A 19,623-nucleotide genomic window follows, 5' to 3' on the forward strand; every position below is an offset into this window, starting at 1 on the left:
AAAAAGAGCCAAATAGTAAATATTTCAGACTTTGCGGATAAGTATATGGTCTCTGTTACATATTCTTTCTACGACCCTTTAAATGTAACCTTTCAAAAAGGTAAAAACCACTCTTAGTTCAAGCACCATTGAAAAAATAAGACCACAGGCTATAGTTTGCTGACTCATGATTTAGGCTATTCTCTCATCTTGGCCACAGCATATGATAAAGAAAAAACTGATATACAAGAGACAAAAACACGTGAGAAATAAATACATACCTTATCCTTTAATAAAATTTCATAAGTTGTTAACAGTATATTAAATTTTAACCGTTTGGTCTGATGATGTGTCCATTCATGAGTTCTTATCTATCAAGAAATTTGAAGGACAATTTTAAGACAAACATCAAGCAAATTATACTTTTACTTACATATCTAAAAATAAAAATCCATTCAAATATGTAAATGACTATTAATATATGTTTATGTAATAAAAGAGTTTTTGTGGTTTTTTTGAGACAGAGTTTTGCTCTTGTTGCCCAGGCTGGAGTGCAATGGCATGATCTTGGCTCACCGCAATCTCTGCCTCCCGGGTTCAAGCGATTCTACTGCCTCAGCCTCCCGAGTAGCTAGAATTACAGGAATGCACCACCACACCCAGCTAATTTTGTATTTTTAGTAGAGACGGGGTTTCTCCATGTTGGTCAGGCTGGTCTCGAATTCCCGACCTCAGATGATCCACCCACCTTGGCCTCCCAAAGTGCCGGGATTACAGGCATCAGTCAGCACGCCTGGCCTGAGTTATTCTTTATATAGTCCAAAATGCTATGTAAATCTTATAAATAAAGCATAAATACCACAGCATTTGTTAAAAAATTAAGTAAACACAATTTTAAAGCACATCTTTCACAAAAGAAAAGGTCTTATTTAAGAAAACATTAGTGATTAATTCATTTAATAATGTAATGTTTATGGAGGAAATATGATGTCTGGGGTTTGCTTCACAGTAACTAGGAAAGTAGTGTGAAGAGGTATAGATAAAACAAAACTATCAGTAAATTTGTGAAACTGAAGATGAGAGCATGAGGGTTTATTACGTTCTTCTGTCTTCTCTCATGTATATTTGAAATTTTCCATTAAAAATGTAAAATATGGGGGCGTGGTGGCTCATGCCTGTAAATCCCCCCAGCACTTTGGGAGGCCAAGGTGGGTGGATCACTTGAGGTCAGGAGTCTGAGACCAGCCTGGGCAACATAGCAAAACCCCATCTCTACTAAAAATACAAAAATTAGCCAGGCGTGGTGGCAGGCACTTGTAATGCCAGCTACTTGGAAGGCTGAGGCAGGAGTATCACTTGAACCTGGGAGGCAGAGGTTGCAATGAGCCGAGATCGTACCACTGTACTGCAGCCTGGATGACAGAGTGAAAAGAAAAAAAAAAGAAAAAAAAAAAAAAAAAAAAACACACAAAACCAGTCAAATATATATATGAAGTAACACTAAACCAAAATTAACTTTGTTATAGTCAATTAAACATGTACTGAGAACTTATTTGTGGCAAGTTCTATGCCAGAAACAAAGATTTTTATAAAGACCAAAACAAAACAAAACCCTTCATCCTTGTTAGGCCAAGAACGGTGGCTCATGCCTGTAATTCCACCACTTTGGGAGGCCAAGGGAGGCAGATCACTTGAGCTCAGGAGTTCAAGACCAGACTGGGCAACACAGCAAAACCCTGTCTCCACTAAAAAATATAAAAAATTAGCTGAGTGTGGTGGTGTGCTCCTGTGGTCCCAGTTGCAATGAGCCAAGATCATACCACTGCACTCCAGCCTGGGAGACAGAGTGAAACCCCATCTCAAAACAACAACAACAACAACAACAACAACAACAACAACAAAAACGCTCGATCCCAAAGACAAGTACATTTTTATTTCTACATTTACAGGGAAACAACTTACCATGTTTCTGCTGTTAATGTCACCTAAATAAACCACAGCATTCATTTGAGAAGCCCATGTCTGAATTTCCCTTTGCCAGGAAGTAAGAGTGGAGAGCGGTACTACCAATAGAAAAGGTCCATATAATTGATGTTCATGAAACAAATAATTCAGAAATGAGATCGTCTGTATTGTTTTTCCAAGGCCCATTTCATCAGCGAGTATGCAACTATTTCCTCTACAAAGTTAAAAAAAAATTAGCATGGAAGAAAATATTCAAATATACAAAGAAACCTTTTTATATCATGTGTATATGTTTATATGAAGTTAAATAAAATTAATCTGATAAGTATTATACAGAATATATCACTTTTATTAACTACAAATAATAAATGTAAAGGTATTTGGGTACTCAATCACTAATGTTGTAAGAAAAGTAAAAGGAGATGACCACTTTAGGCCAGAAGAGGCTTAAAGATTAATAGTATTATGTTTAATCAATTATAAAGACAATAATGCAATTCATCTACTACTAGTAGAGTCCAGATATATTAAGTATTAAATAAGTAAAAAGCATATAGGAAGAACATAGATTAAAAGAAAAAACCTACAGCTAAATTGCAACTGAGAGTCAAAAAGTAGACTGGGGGCCACAGAGGACAGAAGAAAAATGTAGAAGACTAAATGGATATTAAAATAACTAGGAAAAAAGAGAATATTCCAGGAACAGCATGGGATGAGAATGGATATGCATTTTGATTTTTAAACAGAATAAAAACGTATTTTAAAAAGGCAACAATCAAGTTAAACTCAAACTCCACTGGATTTTCTTCCTAGTATGTAATAAATATTGTTTATATAAACTAGGAAATACAAAGAGTAGCATATCAACTGCCAAAGTCTTATCCTTTATGTAAATGGAAATCTTTTCTGAATTTTGTATTGGTAAAATTCTTACTCTGTCAAATTAAATAGATGATTCAAAATACACTTACTTGCACCAAGAATGAGCAAGCCAATTTAAACCATTCAGTTGATAATCTCTTAATTCTAAGCCCTCATGTCCTCCAATATAGGATGGCTGCTTCTTCAGGGCTACAAATCTTGGCCTTTGTTTTAATACCTTCAGCAGAAATAAAATTATGTAGAATTATTAAATATAAGAAATTATACTAAAAGATGAAAGCCTCAGCTTTACCATAAATTCTTAAATTTCATCTCCCATCATCAAGCTCAGAAATTCCATTACTCAAAATGTATCTGAGGATTCAGTCAATATTGTTTTCTACTATTCTAACAAAAATGAAAAGTGAAATATTTTGCCTTCTTTTTTAAACAAAAATTTATAGAGAAAATTAAGTTCCTGCCAAAATATGAGTCTCATGTATATCACATGCAAAACCTATGTTAAATTGTTCACAACCATTGCTCCAGCCTTAAGCTACAAATAAACCATAAAACTGGCTTAGCTTATCATTCAATTTCTGAATTCCAAGTTATCCCTATGAAGAATGTAATTCTTTTAATAAGGAAAGAAAGTCTAGTACTATACAGATCTCAACACTATCACTAGTAACTTTGGGTAAGTTACAAGGATTCAGAAAGTATTGTGCAAGGTAGTTCTGGATACTTTCCTATATCCCTCCCTCTCCTCTTTCTCTACCTTCTAAGAAAATATCCACTATCTTTAATATTGAGCATATTTCTAGTTTCCAAGAGCTTTTTTCTATTTAGTTTCCCAACCCTTTCCAACAATCGACATAACCAACTTATCTTTCTGACATAGCGATGCTCAACAAGATAAAAGACAGTACAACATTTAAGAAGATATACTGACCAAAACACCGTTTACAATTTTTTTAAAAGAGAAAGTTTCAAATAAAAAATTATAAAATTAAAACTAAAAAACAAAACCACACAACAATTGCAGCAAGTTCACTTCCTGTAAGACCAATTAACCAAGAACTATTCTCCCTTAGTCTATCTGAAATCAGGATCCAACTGCTGTATTTAGGCTTGTAAATATTTATAATGCATAAATATATTTTTAATAATTTAAAATGTTAGACAATACTCACTTTGCAATCTTTAAAAGGAGTGGTTTTTGATTGGTTCCTGCTAAAATACTCATCAATGCACGCTTGAAACTTTTTGGAAATGAGCGCTCCATCTTCCCAGCTGCACTCTGAGTATGGAAGGCCCTGCCATTTGCAGTAATAATCAGGATAACCAGCCGCTGACTTTTGATTGGAATGAGCTGTGAGATAATCAGGCATTTACTTATTTTTTTTTTTTTACATTTAATCATCAAATGCACAATTCTTAGTAAAGGCTACACGAGTAAAATTTAGCTATCTAGTTTACAATACTGTTTTAGTAAGAGCAAGCTACTGTGTTTGATGTGTAAGTGGCAAATTTATGACTTTTTTCAGATTATTTCAAGCATAAAAAGATAAAGTTTTTTTAACCAGAATCATTTATCACTAACCAATTATACGTTCCACTATTTGATACTGTTTATGTAGATCATCTGTAAGTTCTTGCTGGCAATTATAATATTCCACATCTTCTGGAGAAGCATTTTTCAACCTGAAAAATTATTAATCCGGGAACAGACTTAAAAATCTCCCATAAATAACCTGTCACTCCCCCAATCCCAACACTATTTGTAGCACAGAATCTTCCATTTTGCCACCGTGTGGGCCAAGTTTCAGTAATAAAGAAACTAACAGGAATAAGGCATCATTAATTTTTAACTAAAAATTTGTAATTTATAATGTATGAGACACTCTATGTGACTGTTACCACGGACAGGTTTAGACAGGTACACCCCTAGGAGTTTTACCTTGAGATGGAATAAAATCATCCCTCAGTACCTGCAGGGGATTGGTTCAGGATCCTCTACAGATAGCAGAATCTGACGATGCTCAAGTCCCTTACATGAAATGGCATGGTACTTGCAATATAACCCACACACATCCTCCCCTATACTTTAAATCATCTCTAGATGTTCTTAAAGTACCTAATTTTACATTTACAGTGTAAATAGTTGTTACATTGTATTGTTTTTAATTTGTATTGTTGATTGTTGTTTTTTTTTCCCCTTCAAATACTTTCAATCCATGGTGGGTTGAAACCAAGGATAGAAAAACTGTGGACAAAGACAGCCAACTGTATTATAAAGTCTATAGTTATTTTAGGCTATCATTTGATGTTACTATGTATTCTTTATTAACATAAAGGCTCAGTAATCTTTGAACTATTAAAAAAAAGTATGACATACAGCATACTTACCATCTTTTTGTTTCCTGATCTTTTTTCTTATAATTATCCAATTTTTTCATTCCTCTAACATTCTGCTGCTTGAGGGTTTCTTCTGTCTCCCAAGTGTTGTGGATATGGGACCATCCTTTCCATTTAATTAAATACTGAATCTCTCCTGGTTCTTTGTTTTTTTCAAAGCCTGCATTTGGGTCACCATCTGCTTCAACTGCATAGATGGTTGTAGTAGCACCAGTAGCTGAAAACAAAAGCATAAGATCCTTCCATGTAATCAATTCTGTTGTAGGATTATATTTCAACTCAAAGTTTCAAAAACACGAACACAAAAACATAATACTCTTAAAGTATCGGGGGTATAGAAACTTATGGGAAATTCTATTGCTCATAAATAAAACTAAGAATTTCAGAATTATCTAATATAATCCCCTCCTTTTTCAAATTAGAAAAAATAAAAAGACAGACGTCCACCTGAGATCCCACAGCATTATTCTATAATTATCCACAATATAGGAAATGTGGTCAGGTGGAGGCCCAGCACGGTGGCTCACACCTGTAATCCCAGCACTTTGGGAGGCCAAGGCAGGTGGTGGATCATGAGGGCAAGAGATGGAGACCATCCTGGCTAACACGGTGAAACGCCGTCTCTACTAAAAATACAAAAAATTAGCCAGGCGTGGTGGCAGGCGCCTGTAGTCCCAGCTACTCGGGAGGCTGAGGCAGGAGAATGGCACGAACCCGGGAGGTGGAGGTTGCAGTGAGCTAAGATCGCGCCACTGCACTCCAGCCTGGGCGACAGAGTGAGAATCCGTCTCAAAAAGAAAATGTGGTCAGATGGTTATTAAGAAGATACTCAGGCTAAGCAAAGCATGCTTTTATAAAACAAAAGTAAAACAACAACAAATCCACCCTCTTAGCTTTCAACACTGTTGAAACATCTTTAACACTTTACTTTTTTTTTTTGAGATGGAGTTTCGCTCTATCACCCAGGCTGGAGTGCAGTGGCGCGATCTCAGCTCACTGCAACCTCAGCCTCGTGGGTTCAAGCAATTCCCTTGCCTCGGCTTCCCAAGTAGCTGAGTCTACAGGTGCGCACGACCTCACCCAGCTAATTTTTGTATTTTTAGTAGAGACAGGGTTTTGTCATGTTGGCCAGGCTGGTCTAGAACTTCTGACCTCAGTTGATCCACCCGTCTCGGCCTCCCAAAGTGTTGGGATTACAGGGGTGACCCACTGCGTCCGGTCCTTTACTCTTGTAAATATTATTTAAATAAGCAAACAATAAATGGTTTTTAAAAAACTACCTCCTTTTCTCCCAATCCGACAATCCATAAATCTTTCTATGGTTTCAAATTCCTCTTCCTCAGGTTGAGGAACGTCCTCTCCGCAGACTTCCAATAGGTCATCAGAATCTGTTTTCATTTCTTCATCCTCCTTATAGCTAACATTAACAGTTGCTTGGCGACGAGAACTTCTTTTATCATTATCATAATCTTCTTCATCCTCCTCCTCCTCAGACGAATCAATCTGTCTCTTTTTTTGTCCAAGAATCTTCTTTCCATTTTTTGACTTAGATCTAGGAAAGGACAAGAAGAAGGAAAAAAAACCAAGATTTGAAAAACTATATACACAAAGAATGAACACCTTCTACAATCAATTTTCACCACCAAACTGAGACCATACCTATTTTGAGGTTTTCTGCTTTTGACTTTGTTTTTTGGCTCATAATCAGATTCTGTTTCATCACAACTGCTTTTATCTCTCTCTTCTTCAGATTCTGAATCTGAACCAGACTGAGACGGAGATCCTGACCCAGACATTTGCCAATCTTCACTGTAGACAAAATTTATAAAGTATTTTTATTTGTACTTATACAGCAAATTTTATCTCTAATACAAAGATGATCAAATCAACTAAACTATATTCCAGTTATTATCAAAAATACTGTTGCTTTTACTCATGCTAAAAATGATGAAGCATTTACAGAATAAACACACTCTGGATAATATTCTTCATAGACTTCTCTCACAAGTCTAGTTTTGTTTATCAGTTATACGTCAATAAACAGCAAATAAATGATATTTTAATTTTCACTATAGATGAAAATCTTGTAAAATTATTCTACTTGCCCTCTCAAAAAAGAGATACTAATCCATGCCATTTTAATTCTCTAGAGGCTGTGATTTTGAAAAACACCTTTTTAAACTGATTTTTTAAATAGTGCCAGTTCACTAAGAAAAGCTTACAGAAAAATGTAAAAACAAAACAAAAGCAACATTAGTACCATCTCAAACATTCAATCTGAGTACCTTACTTTTATTATTTGTAGCCTATTAAGACTACTTCATTCCAATCAACATGTAGAGAAAAATAATGGATGTTAATATTTTGCTATCATAAGAAGTTCAAATGAAAGGCACATACTGAATTCTTATAAATACACTATATCCTATTTCAGCTATGCTTCTGCTTCATTGTTCTGTATCTTTTGCACCAATTGTAACTATGATGAAGGCTACATAAACAAGCATATATGATCATATCTGCTTATGATAAAAACATAATAGAAGCAAATTTTTTACTTTGAGATCTTTTCAGGGCTTGCATGCCAAGAAGTCTCCATTTAATATTTTTATAATGGAAAAAAAAAATGGATGATCCAATATACATCTATTAATAGGAGGATCAGAGAGATTTGTAGAAAGAGAAAGGAAAAAAAATCCAAAGATAAATGACTGACCATTCAGAATAAAAGATAGAACAGACTAATAAAAGATATGAGTCTTCACATTAAAAATGCCTGAATCTTTTGGGAAAAGCAAGTAACCACTCTAATAGGCAGAATATCAAAGGCAAATAGGAAAATAAAAGTCAAGAAAATGGAATGTTTCCAAACCATTAAAATAAACATGGATTGATATTTTGAAGTATTCTTAGTACTTGCTGGGTCAAGATCTTTAGGAAAATACAGTGAGTTTCTAGAATGAGTTCTACAGTATGAAGTAAATTTCACATGCAGCTGAATAGTAAGGATAGCTATTAACATAATTATAAGAATCATCCCAAATCAGTCATCCTGTCATCCCTATACTCCTATATTCCCAAGTTATTAAGATTTTCTGACATTACAACTAAGGAGATCATTAAAGTTTAAAAATATATAGGGGGAGTTATAGGAGATAAAGAAACGGCACAATACCCTCGGGTAGTCACAGAAAGATAAATGTTAAAGATAAGATTTATCTTTAAATGGTGTAATGGTGTAAATTAACTTTATAAAATGCCAAGAACTAAGAATTTAGAAGACTTTCCTTTTGGCAACAATTTTCATAAAGAAAGAAATATGAAATCATTAAGATTTTTCTAAAATGAAGAAGTCAGTTGAACAAAATGACATACTCTCTATGCTTTTTCCTTTTGACCTCACTTGATGAGTCATCGGAATCTTCACTGCTAGAAGAATCCTGCAGAAAAAAAATAAAGTCAGTATCATCCACTAATGATTAGAATGTAACCATATCAAAATTTTACTTGCTATACAACATTCACTTTATGAATAACAGCACTTGTGAAGCCTTTTTTAATGTAGTTTTATTTATATTAACTAGCTGAAAGGAATTAGTAACATTTTTATTGCAAATTAATATAGCCAGTGAAATTAAGTAAACAGCAAAATGTCAGCATTTTGTATAAAACCTTAAAATCTACCCTCTCTGGAGACCATTATTGTTGCCTAGTATAGCCAAAACAAGAAATCCTAGGTGCCGGCATGCCAAGTTTTGAACTTTTTTCTTCACCATTACTATTACTTTTTGTTATAATTTTTCCTGAATGTTTTTGTGCAAACATACATGTATGCATGCTTGCACACAAACAAAAACTACATTGTTGAAACAATTTACTCTTTCAAAAATATTATGTTGAGAATTCTGTTATTATTTTGTACAAATATGATTTAATGGTATAATATTCCTTCATTCATACATGTATATGGATATATGTGTGTAGGTGCATATCAAATTTAATTATTTCCCATGGAGTTCACATTTAGTTTATTTCTAACTTTGCTGTGATGAGCAAATGCACACAAATGTCCCACTGCTTATTTTGGATTAATCCCTAAAATTGGAATTATTGGATAATGCAAAAGGTGCATTTCAACATTCTTGATATATACACTTAAAGTATTTCCTACTTATTCTTTCAAAGCACCTATTATTTTTAATAATTTCACCAAATACTAGTTAAGTGATTCAGCAGCATGTCCACTTTTAAAATAAAAGCTCATGACGAAAATGCACCTCTTCTGATCCGCTATTAGATGAGGCTTGATGTTGCTGTTGTTGCTGTTGCTGCTGCTGCTGCTGCTTCCTGAGCATTGCAGATCTCTGAACGGCCAGAATACTAGGACTAGATTTCCAAAACTATAATAGAAATATAAACCAGTGAACGATGAAGTATTAAGAAAATTGCAAAAAAGGTTAATTTATTGAAAAACTGTACCACCATCTTTACTGCCTCAAAGTAATAAAGACTATTTTCCTTACCTATATGTAACACGATTATCATTGCAATATAATTAAATAAAATGCTGAGTTTTAGTTATGTATAAAAAAAAATGGTGTGTTGAGTTCCACAGACAATGTTAATCAATATCCTCTTGATGTTAAGAGCATCTAAGTGATAATACGCTTTATTAGTGCAACTCATAGAGTGGTTACCTATTTTATCAGTGTGAGGTGAAGAGGCTGAGTCAGAATATACACCAACGATGTCACTAGGCCCATTGTTTTAGTTCAGATTTGGTGGGGGGCAGTAGTAACATTTTTTTCTATGAAGGAAGCATGTGTCGATTTATATTCTGGCCCTCAAGCATCTTATCTCATCACAGACAGGTACTCTGAGTAACACTGTACACTACCATGAGGTATAGACAAGTTTTTGTATCTCTTGTAGTAGTTTTTTTCAAACAGAATAGCCCCTTATCCTATTCTATCATTATCTTTGAGGAATCTGAGTTCCATCAAATTATTCTGCTAGTAGCAATAAAGTATTTCCTTTGAAGATCTTGAAAGTAGAGATCGTACACAGTAAGGTTAACAAGTAGACCTCAGGATGTCTTAAATTTGTATCTATGACACAATGGATATTTATGAAACTCAATTTCTGCGTAAGAGGCAGAAAACGTTTTATTTGCCTGCATGTGATTTACACTTTGTGTTTTCTAGTTCGAAAATGCATCTATTCCAAGCCAATTAGTCCACACGTGTACCACCACGAATGTGAGGATCACTAAAAGTAAATTTTAATTTAAAACGCTGTCATCTCTAAAAGCTAGATTAAGAATGGTATAAACCAATCCTCTAAATTTTCCCAAAGTAATACAAGCAATCTACCTTTCATTGGGTATTTTATTGATTACCTCAGCTCCATCAACTTTCGGTGGTTTTGCTTGAACTTTGTTTTCTCGGGAAGTGTCTGACTCAGACTCTGACTGACTGCCTGATTCAGATCCGGAGTCAGAGTCACTGCTACCTGACTGGCTACTGCTTCCATCACTACTGCTTCCAGAACTCGAACCAGATCCAGAGCCTGAAGCTGACCCAGAATCATCATCCGACTGGCTATAATTTGAAAATAAACAATTTCAAACAAAATTCATTAGGAATTTAATTTTTCTTAGACGTCAGCAGAAAGCCCCAAATCATTAATTTCACTTCATACTTAATATTTCAACTATCTTTGGCCAACAAAATAGAAAAATAAATTGACTTAATCTATAGTAACAACTGCCATACTTGATAATTTATACGTGATATATTACATACTTGATAGATTTATGACATATTTTATAGATTTTTATGGCTAAAACATAAGCAACAAGATTGTAATCTTCTTCTAAGACAAAATGCAAAATCCACTAAGTACAAGATCCTGGGTTAGAAACCTTGAGAAGTCAAGAAGTTGAAGCCATGATACCTACCTTTATAAAGTTCTAGCAATTATAAAGTAAGCGATGTGCGAAGAAAAGATTAAATGTGTTAAAAAAAACTCTTAACAGTAATAAGCAGAAATTTATTTGTAGTTTCTGCCTGTTTTCAAGTTTCCATCTCTATCACTCCAGGAGAATGTAGTTTATTATAATCGAGCTATGATAAAATATAATTTATTTAAAAAAATCAGTAACGCTTAATAGTTCTTCGTGGATCTGTAGCAATAAATCTGAAATAGCAAATTCTCATATTTCCTAACATGCATACACATACATACAAAAGCAATTAACATTTCATAAACTATCTTTTTTTCCATTTCTAATTTTTAGTCCAAGATAGAGCAGAAATGGTCTGGACTAAACAGTTCATTATATAATTATCCCCAAGGTCATTTGTTTATATGTTGAAAACTAGGGCATTAAATTTCTGGTACATACGGTAGAATCAGATTTTGATGTAATTTCATTTGGCTTTATGAGAAACCACAGGTAACACAGTTTACAGATACACAAGAAAATACAAGCTTCCGGCCGGGTGCGGTGGCTCAAGCCTGTAATCCCAGCACTTTGGGAGGGCGAGACGGGCAGATCACGAGGTCAGGAGATCGAGACCATCCTGGCTAACACAGTGAAACCCCGTCTCTACTAAAAAATACAAAAAAATAGCCGGGCGAGGTGGCGGGCGCCTGTAGTCCCAGCTACTCGGGAGGCTGAGGCAGGAGAATGGCGCAAACCCGGGAGGCGGAGCTTGCAGTGAGCTGAGATTCGGCCACTGCACTCCAGCCTGGGCGACAGCACGAGACTCCCTCTCAAAAAAAAAAAAAGAAAATACAAGCTTCCTGTCCTCTTCTGTAATTTTCTAAAATGCCACCAGATGGAGGTATTTACTCTAAGACAACACAGTAATTCTCTTTTTCCAGAGCAAGAATTTAATAATTTCTGCATGAAAACAGAAAAGTTTGCAGGAAGAATTTTGATTCTACAGGTGAGATATATAAATGCTTAAAGTATGAATAAGCATTATTGTGTTTTTAAATCTAATGGAATAAATGTTATATTCACAGAAACGGTAAATTAAAATTTGCTTCTTAAAGGCTTATGTTATGAACATCATTTTTGCCATCATGTCTACTCTCTGGTCACATAGTTTTGAGGTCCAAAAACATCATATTAAATTTTAATTTTTAAGGCCATATTTTACTTGCATCTCTTGCAAGAAATTTTAGCAAGGATATTAGAAGACTTTTTTTCCTGACATACAACTTTATTTTTCCCTTAAAACAGTAGGTAAGCAAAATATTTCATTTACTCAATACACTTTATTGAGAACTATCATATGTTAGGCACTGGGGACAGACTGAGATGAGACGAAGTCCCTACCATTAAAAGAACTATTTAACCTTGAGACAGTCATATAAATGGATAAATATCATTCTTCGCTATGTTTAAAACAACTGATCCACACGTATGGGGAGCACTAAAGATACAACCAAGTTTGGTACAGTAGTCAGAAAACACTTAGAAGATAAGTGCTGCTAAATGAATTCTTCAGCAAAGAAAGCAAGCGTATCTCTTTCTTTTGAGGAATCTGAGTTCTATTAAATTATTCTGCTAGTAGCAATAAAGTATCTCCTTTGAAGATCTTGAAAGTAGAAATCATACACAGTAAGGTTAACAGACCTCAAGAGGTCTTAAATTTCTATCTATGATACAATGGATATCTATGAAACTCATTTTTTTTCCAGAGTACCTAGCACAGTGCCTCACACAGATGTGTGCTCAATAAATATGTGAACAGTAGATAGATGAATGACTGAATTGTGGGGGCTATTGTGGGCCTGTAATTCTTATTAGTCATTAGTCACTCCAGATGTATAGCTAATACAAACTGCTTGTTAACAAATCAAAATTCTAAAATGAATATAGATATCTTTCCTTTCACATTCTTTAGGCAGTAGTACTGACTGGAGATAAAAGCAACAACCCAAGGCTAGGCTACTCTAATCGCACGGGTTTATTGTTAGAATGCCTTTACCTTGGGTATTAGAAATACTGAATAAAGTATTTTATTGAGTTGTTCTTTAGTAGGATAAAGAATATGCAAAAAGAGCCAGGAGCGGGGGCTCACACCTGTAATTCCAGCACTTTGGAAGGCAGAGGCAGCCAGATCACCTGAGGTTGGGAGTACGAGACCAGCCTGACCAACATGGAGAAACCTCATCTCTACTAAAAATACAAAACTGGCCAGGTGTGGTGGCGCATGCCTGTAATCCCAGCTACTTGGGAGGCTGAGGCAGGAGAATCGCTTGAACCCTGGAGGTGGAGGTTGTGGTGAGCCAGGATCACGCCACTGCACTCCAGTCTGGGCAACAAGAGCAAAACATCTCAAAAAAAACAAACAAAAAAACAAGATGCAAAAAGAGTAAGGAGTATCTTATTTACTGCTATAGAATGATCTAAGATACAGTTTAAGTGAAAAAAAAAAAGTTTACAGAATGTCTCTTTTGCATAAGAAAGAAAAATATTTATATGTATTCGCTTCTATTTTTTGAAAAGCAACAATGGCAGAATAACCCAACTAATTAAAAAATGATCACCTAAAGACAGAGGGAGGGAAGAGCAGAAGGAACAGCAACTGAAATGAGTCTTCAGTTTTAGAATTATGTAAATGCTTTGCATCATTTTTTTAAAAAGAGATTTTAAAAATGAAAGAAAAATATATATGGGGCCAGAAAAAAAAATTATAGACTGAAAACTCTGAGCTAAAATAGGTCAAAAGCCTCTCCCTAATTAAGAAATTTTATTTCCACCTATTGCTGCAAATGCTCTTTCTAAAATAAAAAGCCAATCGTGGCCTTTCTTTTTTAAGTCTTCTGTTCTGTAACAAAGTTCAACAAACATCTATGACACCTTTCAGGAATCTCTAATTCTCCAATCTATTTTCAACTGGTTGCTCACTTAAATCCCTAAGTTCAAGCTATGGCAAGCCACATGTAATTCTCTGAAAGCCACTTACTCTTTCCACTTCCTGCCTTTGTATCATTCCTTCTCTTTTCTTTTTATTATGTAATTTTTTAACTTGAGTACCACCTCACAGCTACTCCTCCAACAAATCTCTGCCAACTCTATCTCAACCCAATGTTAAATCAGGTATCCTTCCTCAGCACTCCCAAAACTTCTTGAATATATACTCTATCTTGGTTACGAGCAAATGATGTAATAATCACTGTAGTGTTTTTGTTTTCAGGTACCCCATCTAAGACCTTACGTTCCTTGAGTGCTGGGATTGGCTTATTGCTGCTCCTATGTCAAGCATTAAATGAAGAGTACAATGTTTCACAGGTAGATGAATGACTAAATAAAGTAAATCAAAGAGAAACAAGGGACACAGTTTTACATATTTTATGTAAAACTCACAAATTTGGCTACTAAATCTCTGATCTCCAATTAATATTTTATTTTAGGTAACAACCAGTATTACTAATCTTTTATAAAACTGAAATATCTGTACAACACTTAAGAGTTATTCTTAAAGTATATTAAATCTCACTAGCACAATACTATTAAAGTGGTAGGTAGATTACTAAAAACACTGAATTCTTAATTCAGATAATACACCCATGGAATAAATAAATAAATAAACCCATTGAATTCTTTTCCTCACTTAATTCACAGAAGAAAAACCACCATTAATAGGTACTGTGATAAAATTTTAGTGTTTTCTTAGGGTAAATTAAGGAGAAATACCACATTTAAAAGATAAAATAGTAATTCAAATTAAAGTGTCTTTTCAAGTTTATTTTTATATACAATTTCAAATATAAACTGTAGAGTAATATGAATTATCATGAATCACCCAGCTCCACAATCAGCAACTCATATCAATCTTGATTCAACTAAGAAACTATTTGTAAACATTTGCAATACCAATATATCTTAAAAGATCACTTCTTTAATATGAAAGATTTAATATTATTAAACATTTAAATTAAGTACACTGAATATTAAATATCCACATCAGGCTATACTTTTAGTCTCATAATTGTTTCTTCCATTCTGCTTTCTAGATTTTGCTAAGTGCACCCGTGTTATCATTTAATATATTTTTCTATCCCTTGTATTTCTTATAAACCGGCTATTATATCTAGAGGCTTGATCAGATTCAAGTTCTGTTCTTGACAAGAATAGTTTATACGTGGTGTTGTGGACTTCTACCAGATGGCATTTAATGTTCTGTTGTTTCCTTTTGTGTGAGATTTAGTAAAAATCTGAGGACTCAGGTACTGCCAGCCTTATCCATCCATTATAAAGCTCCCCATCACTTCATACCTAGTATTTTTTAGTAGCCATTGATGATCATATGTTTTCTTCCATTAATTAGAGGCAGTAAAGTGGTGACATCATTCATCAGTTACTCAAAACATCTTTTCTTCATTATTAGGTAGAATACTTCTATAAAGAGAAACTTCTCCCTCACTGTATATGTTAACTCTGAGGTATATAGTTCATGAAGGGATTTTATTTCTTTTCCTTATTTACCAGTTTTCAAAATGAGTTAAATCGCCAGCATCTTCTAAAGTTGACCAATAATTTTTTAAGTCCCATTATGAACTCATGGATTTCAATTTATTTTATAAATTTTAATCCACTGTCAAGTATCCTTGATGTTCAAACTCTCCCACCTTTTGCCAACAGGAAACCCTTTATTAGCACCTAAGTCCTTCTGACAAGACCTGAAGTAGTCTTTGATAACCTAACTGCCTTTCTAGTATGACAGGATGTACCAGGCTCATCTTGTGTATTTGTTGCCTGGGGCTATAACCCAGTCATTTTATCAAAAAGCCCTTCTATTTATAATAAATTAGAAACTAAGCTGCAATACTACTGGACTGGTTGCCTTATTTAGGATGTTTCAATGGAATGAGCTAGGATGCGCGTATTTATTTAGAGAAAATACATTAAGAATTCATGTAATTCAAAACTGCAGGCTTTTTACTTCGATTGTATATTCATGTCGTCACTCAGGCTGAGTTGGTTGCAAATGGCACTAATTATTTGCTTTATTTCATTTTTAATAGTTTCAAAATAATACATTATAAACAGTATGATTATTCAAGTTAAGATGACTATGCAATTCTTTTTGTTTTCAGGAATACTCACTTCTACAGTCAAATGACTGCTATAAAGTCAGGTAAAATAATTTATCTCTGTGTGACCACCAATTTGGCACAGTTAGGACCATTTGCTTTTTTAAATAGAGACTGTGCTTTCTTACTACTTTTGATTTTTATGTTGCTTTATTTACTTGGATCCAACTTTGGAGCTACAGAACAAGTTATGGTCAGAAGTTCAGCTTCCATTCCTGACTCCTGTACACTATGTCCTCTCTTCCCGTATAGTAACCATTTAAAAATTTTTTATTTTCCCCTTTTTTAACATAAGCAAATTATGAATAAGAATGTTTATATTTCCCCTTTCATAAATAATCATTAACATATTTTACTCTTAAATAAATGGTAACAGATTATATACACATTATATCCTGGAGATCATTCTGTAGTAGTAGACATATTTGTGCAACTGCATATACTCCATTTTGTAGATGCACCATAGTTTCATGTCCCTCAAGGATGTACATGTTGTTTTCAGTTCTTTGATTCTACAAATAGTGATACGAAAAAAAAAAATGGCCCTCTGCAGATATCTTTTTTATTTACAACAGTGTATCTTTTGATGTGCTATTTATCAACCAATGTAAACTCATCCTTTCTGAAGTTTTAAATTTACAATCACCTAGTACCTAGATTCTGACTTCTAAATACTACTCCACACTTAAATAAGCTACAGCTCCTTTGAGAAACGGCAGGTTCTAAGGCTGCAACAGGGAAGATACAAGATGAGTCTAACAACCTTCCTGTGCCAAAATGAAAAAAAATGCATATATATGGAGGAATGTCAAAAAGTACAGAGGAAAACCAAAAGGACATGGGAGCCAACTTGAAGGGGCTTCCATTGACCAAATCTGATTTGAGTATAAAAATAAAGACAGTTAAGGATCACTACTCAGTAAATAAAACAGGAACCCTTGAGTCGGTGCTGATGACAGAAACAGACACACAGAGGAGGGCTCTGATAGAGCTCAGAATGTCAACTGGTAAATATGGACAGGATATTAGTCTTAGAAAACCATAATTATGCAATCATCCAAGAAAATGCTGATTCGGGCAAAAAATCATCAATGAATACTAAATCTAGGGGAAGAGTTTGCTGAGTAGAATAATTTACATAGACTCAAAGTGTCTTCTCACAAATTGCTTCTTAGCTGTTAACAAATGAATTAGAAATCACAGTGGAGAAACTGGACACCATGTCCTGGTGACTGAATGTAGCATCACTAATAGGGGCAGACAAACAATGTGAGCTCCAGCTGTGAAACACTTGAGAAGATGTATCATTACCTATACAGTTCTCCAGTCAGGTATGCAGAGTAAGGAACACATAACTTGGATATAATGATAAGTGAATACCAGAAAAACCCAAATTGAGAAATATATTCCATAAAATAACTAGCTTATAGTCTTTCAAAATGCCAATGTCATGAAAGACAAAGAAAGAGGAACTGTCCAGATTAAAGGAGATTAAAGAGATACGACAGTCAAATGCAGTATGTAATCTCTGTACTGAAAGATAATTGACCAAACTGTAATGCAGGCTGAAAATTCAAGTACTGTATTAGTGTAAATTTTCCTGAACTTAATAAACAATACAGGCATTAAGTAAAAGAATACTTTTTTTATTCTAAAATATGTACTGACTGTTATGGAGAATGGTTTAAAAGAAAAGAAAAACAAAACAAAAAATATATACTGAAGTGTAAGAGGTGTGATTTTTGCAACCTACTATATCACAAGTTTTCTTCATTAACATCCATGATTATGAAATCTTCTTTGCAAGTAGTAAAAATGTACAATGAAGCAAAAATTTAAAAGCCACAGAAGTAAAGTGAACATAACAGGCAACTAAACATTCAATGTAAGAAAAATGGAAATACAATTATCTAATGTATAATGTATCAATAAATTGGCCAAACTAGGCCAGTAGAAATAAAATAACAAAACTTCTTTTTAAACAATCTGAAAAGATAAAAATGAACATTAAAGAAGGCAAATGTCAAACTGGGCATGGTGGCTCATGCCTATAACCCAGCACTTTGTGGGAGGATGAAGCTGGTGTATCATTTGAGACCAGGAGTTCAAGACAAGCCTGCCCAACATGGTGAGACCCCATCTCTACTAAAAATGCAAAAATTAGCCAGGTGTGGTGGCACATGCTTGTGTTCCCAGCTACTTAGGAGGCTAAGGCATGAGAATCACTAGAACCCAGGAGGCAGAGGTTGCAGTGAGCCAAGATTGAGCCATGGTATTCCAGCCTGGGTGACAGGGCAAGACTCTATCTCAAAAAAATAAAATAAAATAAAGAAGGCAAAGTCAAATGTATACAATAGCCACCTCAGAAACTGCTAGTAGCACTAGAGAATAGACTGTTTATGTGTATTTAAACATTATATGTCAAAAGCCTTAGATCTATTTTCAATTACATTAAATAACATATATTTATTTACTTCTATTCTTAGCACATAAAGATTTTCTTTCTTGTATATATAATTTCCCTACTTTTTATTTCCTTTTTTTTTTTTATCAGTTAACAGTGATTAGATGAATTAGATTCCAGTTGGGGGTGTTGGGGAAACCCTGACAGAAGGTAAACTAATTTTCCACAGAATTATAATGGAGGATGGTGTGCTTGACAAAGAGAGCTATAAATAAAGAAATCAAAGAATTTAATTTACTAAAGAATAGAGCATAGTGCACTACATTCTTATCCTATGCCTCTTGTTCCCTTCCACCTATAGCGACTGCTTAAGTGTCAATGTCATTTGAAAGGGCTTCTTGCTAGGCATGGTGGCTCACACCTGTAATCCCGACACTTTGGGAAGCTGAGGCAGGAAGATCACTTGAGGCCAGGAGTTCGAGATCAGCCTGGACAACATAATGAGATCCCGTCTCTCCAAAAAAAAAAAAAATACAAACTTAGCCGGGCGAGGTGGCATATGCCTTCAGTCCTAGCTACTCAGGAGGCTAAGGTAGGAGGATCATTTAACCCAAGGGTTCGAGGCTGCAATGAGCTATCAACTGTACCACTGCACTTTAGCAGGGACAACAGCCAGACCCTAACTCTTAAAAAAAGGGGAGGCGGCCTTCTTTTAAGGAATTCTTGGAAGAATTTTTGGACACACACTTACAGGGTAAATTCTGGACTAACTTGATGTTCTGAAGTTCAACCACAAATTATTTTCCTCTAGCTCTCTAGCCCTTTCTTCTCCTTCTAGTTGTATTTATATCTGTACACTGGTTAGATGAGCCTCAGGTTTC

At 34.6% G+C, this 19,623-nt stretch overlaps 1 protein-coding gene across 3 annotated transcripts in view; it reads right to left on the reverse strand.

Moving 5' to 3' along the window:
* CHD1 (chromodomain helicase DNA binding protein 1) overlaps nucleotides 1–19,623 on the reverse strand; it is a 76,952-nt gene that overhangs the window by 39,673 nt on the left and 17,656 nt on the right. For all 3 annotated transcript variants that reach the window (XR_003119889.1, XM_025388528.1, XM_025388529.1), the window contains 11 exons: nucleotides 10,622–10,823; nucleotides 9,501–9,623; nucleotides 8,599–8,663; nucleotides 6,883–7,032; nucleotides 6,504–6,775; nucleotides 5,215–5,440; nucleotides 4,409–4,509; nucleotides 3,999–4,177; nucleotides 2,916–3,043; nucleotides 1,942–2,158; nucleotides 261–350 (listed from right to left, as the gene is read on the reverse strand). Coding sequence is in view for 2 of the 3 variants with exons in the window: in XM_025388528.1 (XP_025244313.1) it covers nucleotides 261–350; nucleotides 1,942–2,158; nucleotides 2,916–3,043; nucleotides 3,999–4,177; nucleotides 4,409–4,509; nucleotides 5,215–5,440; nucleotides 6,504–6,775; nucleotides 6,883–7,032; nucleotides 8,599–8,663; nucleotides 9,501–9,623; nucleotides 10,622–10,823 (1,753 nt within the window). In the remaining variant the exon portion in view is untranslated. The remainder of the gene's footprint in view (nucleotides 1–260; nucleotides 351–1,941; nucleotides 2,159–2,915; nucleotides 3,044–3,998; nucleotides 4,178–4,408; nucleotides 4,510–5,214; nucleotides 5,441–6,503; nucleotides 6,776–6,882; nucleotides 7,033–8,598; nucleotides 8,664–9,500; nucleotides 9,624–10,621; nucleotides 10,824–19,623) is intronic.

Source organism: Theropithecus gelada, chromosome 6 (assembly GCF_003255815.1).
Source record: "Theropithecus gelada isolate Dixy chromosome 6, Tgel_1.0, whole genome shotgun sequence".
Classification (NCBI taxonomy): Eukaryota; Metazoa; Chordata; class Mammalia; order Primates; family Cercopithecidae; genus Theropithecus; species Theropithecus gelada.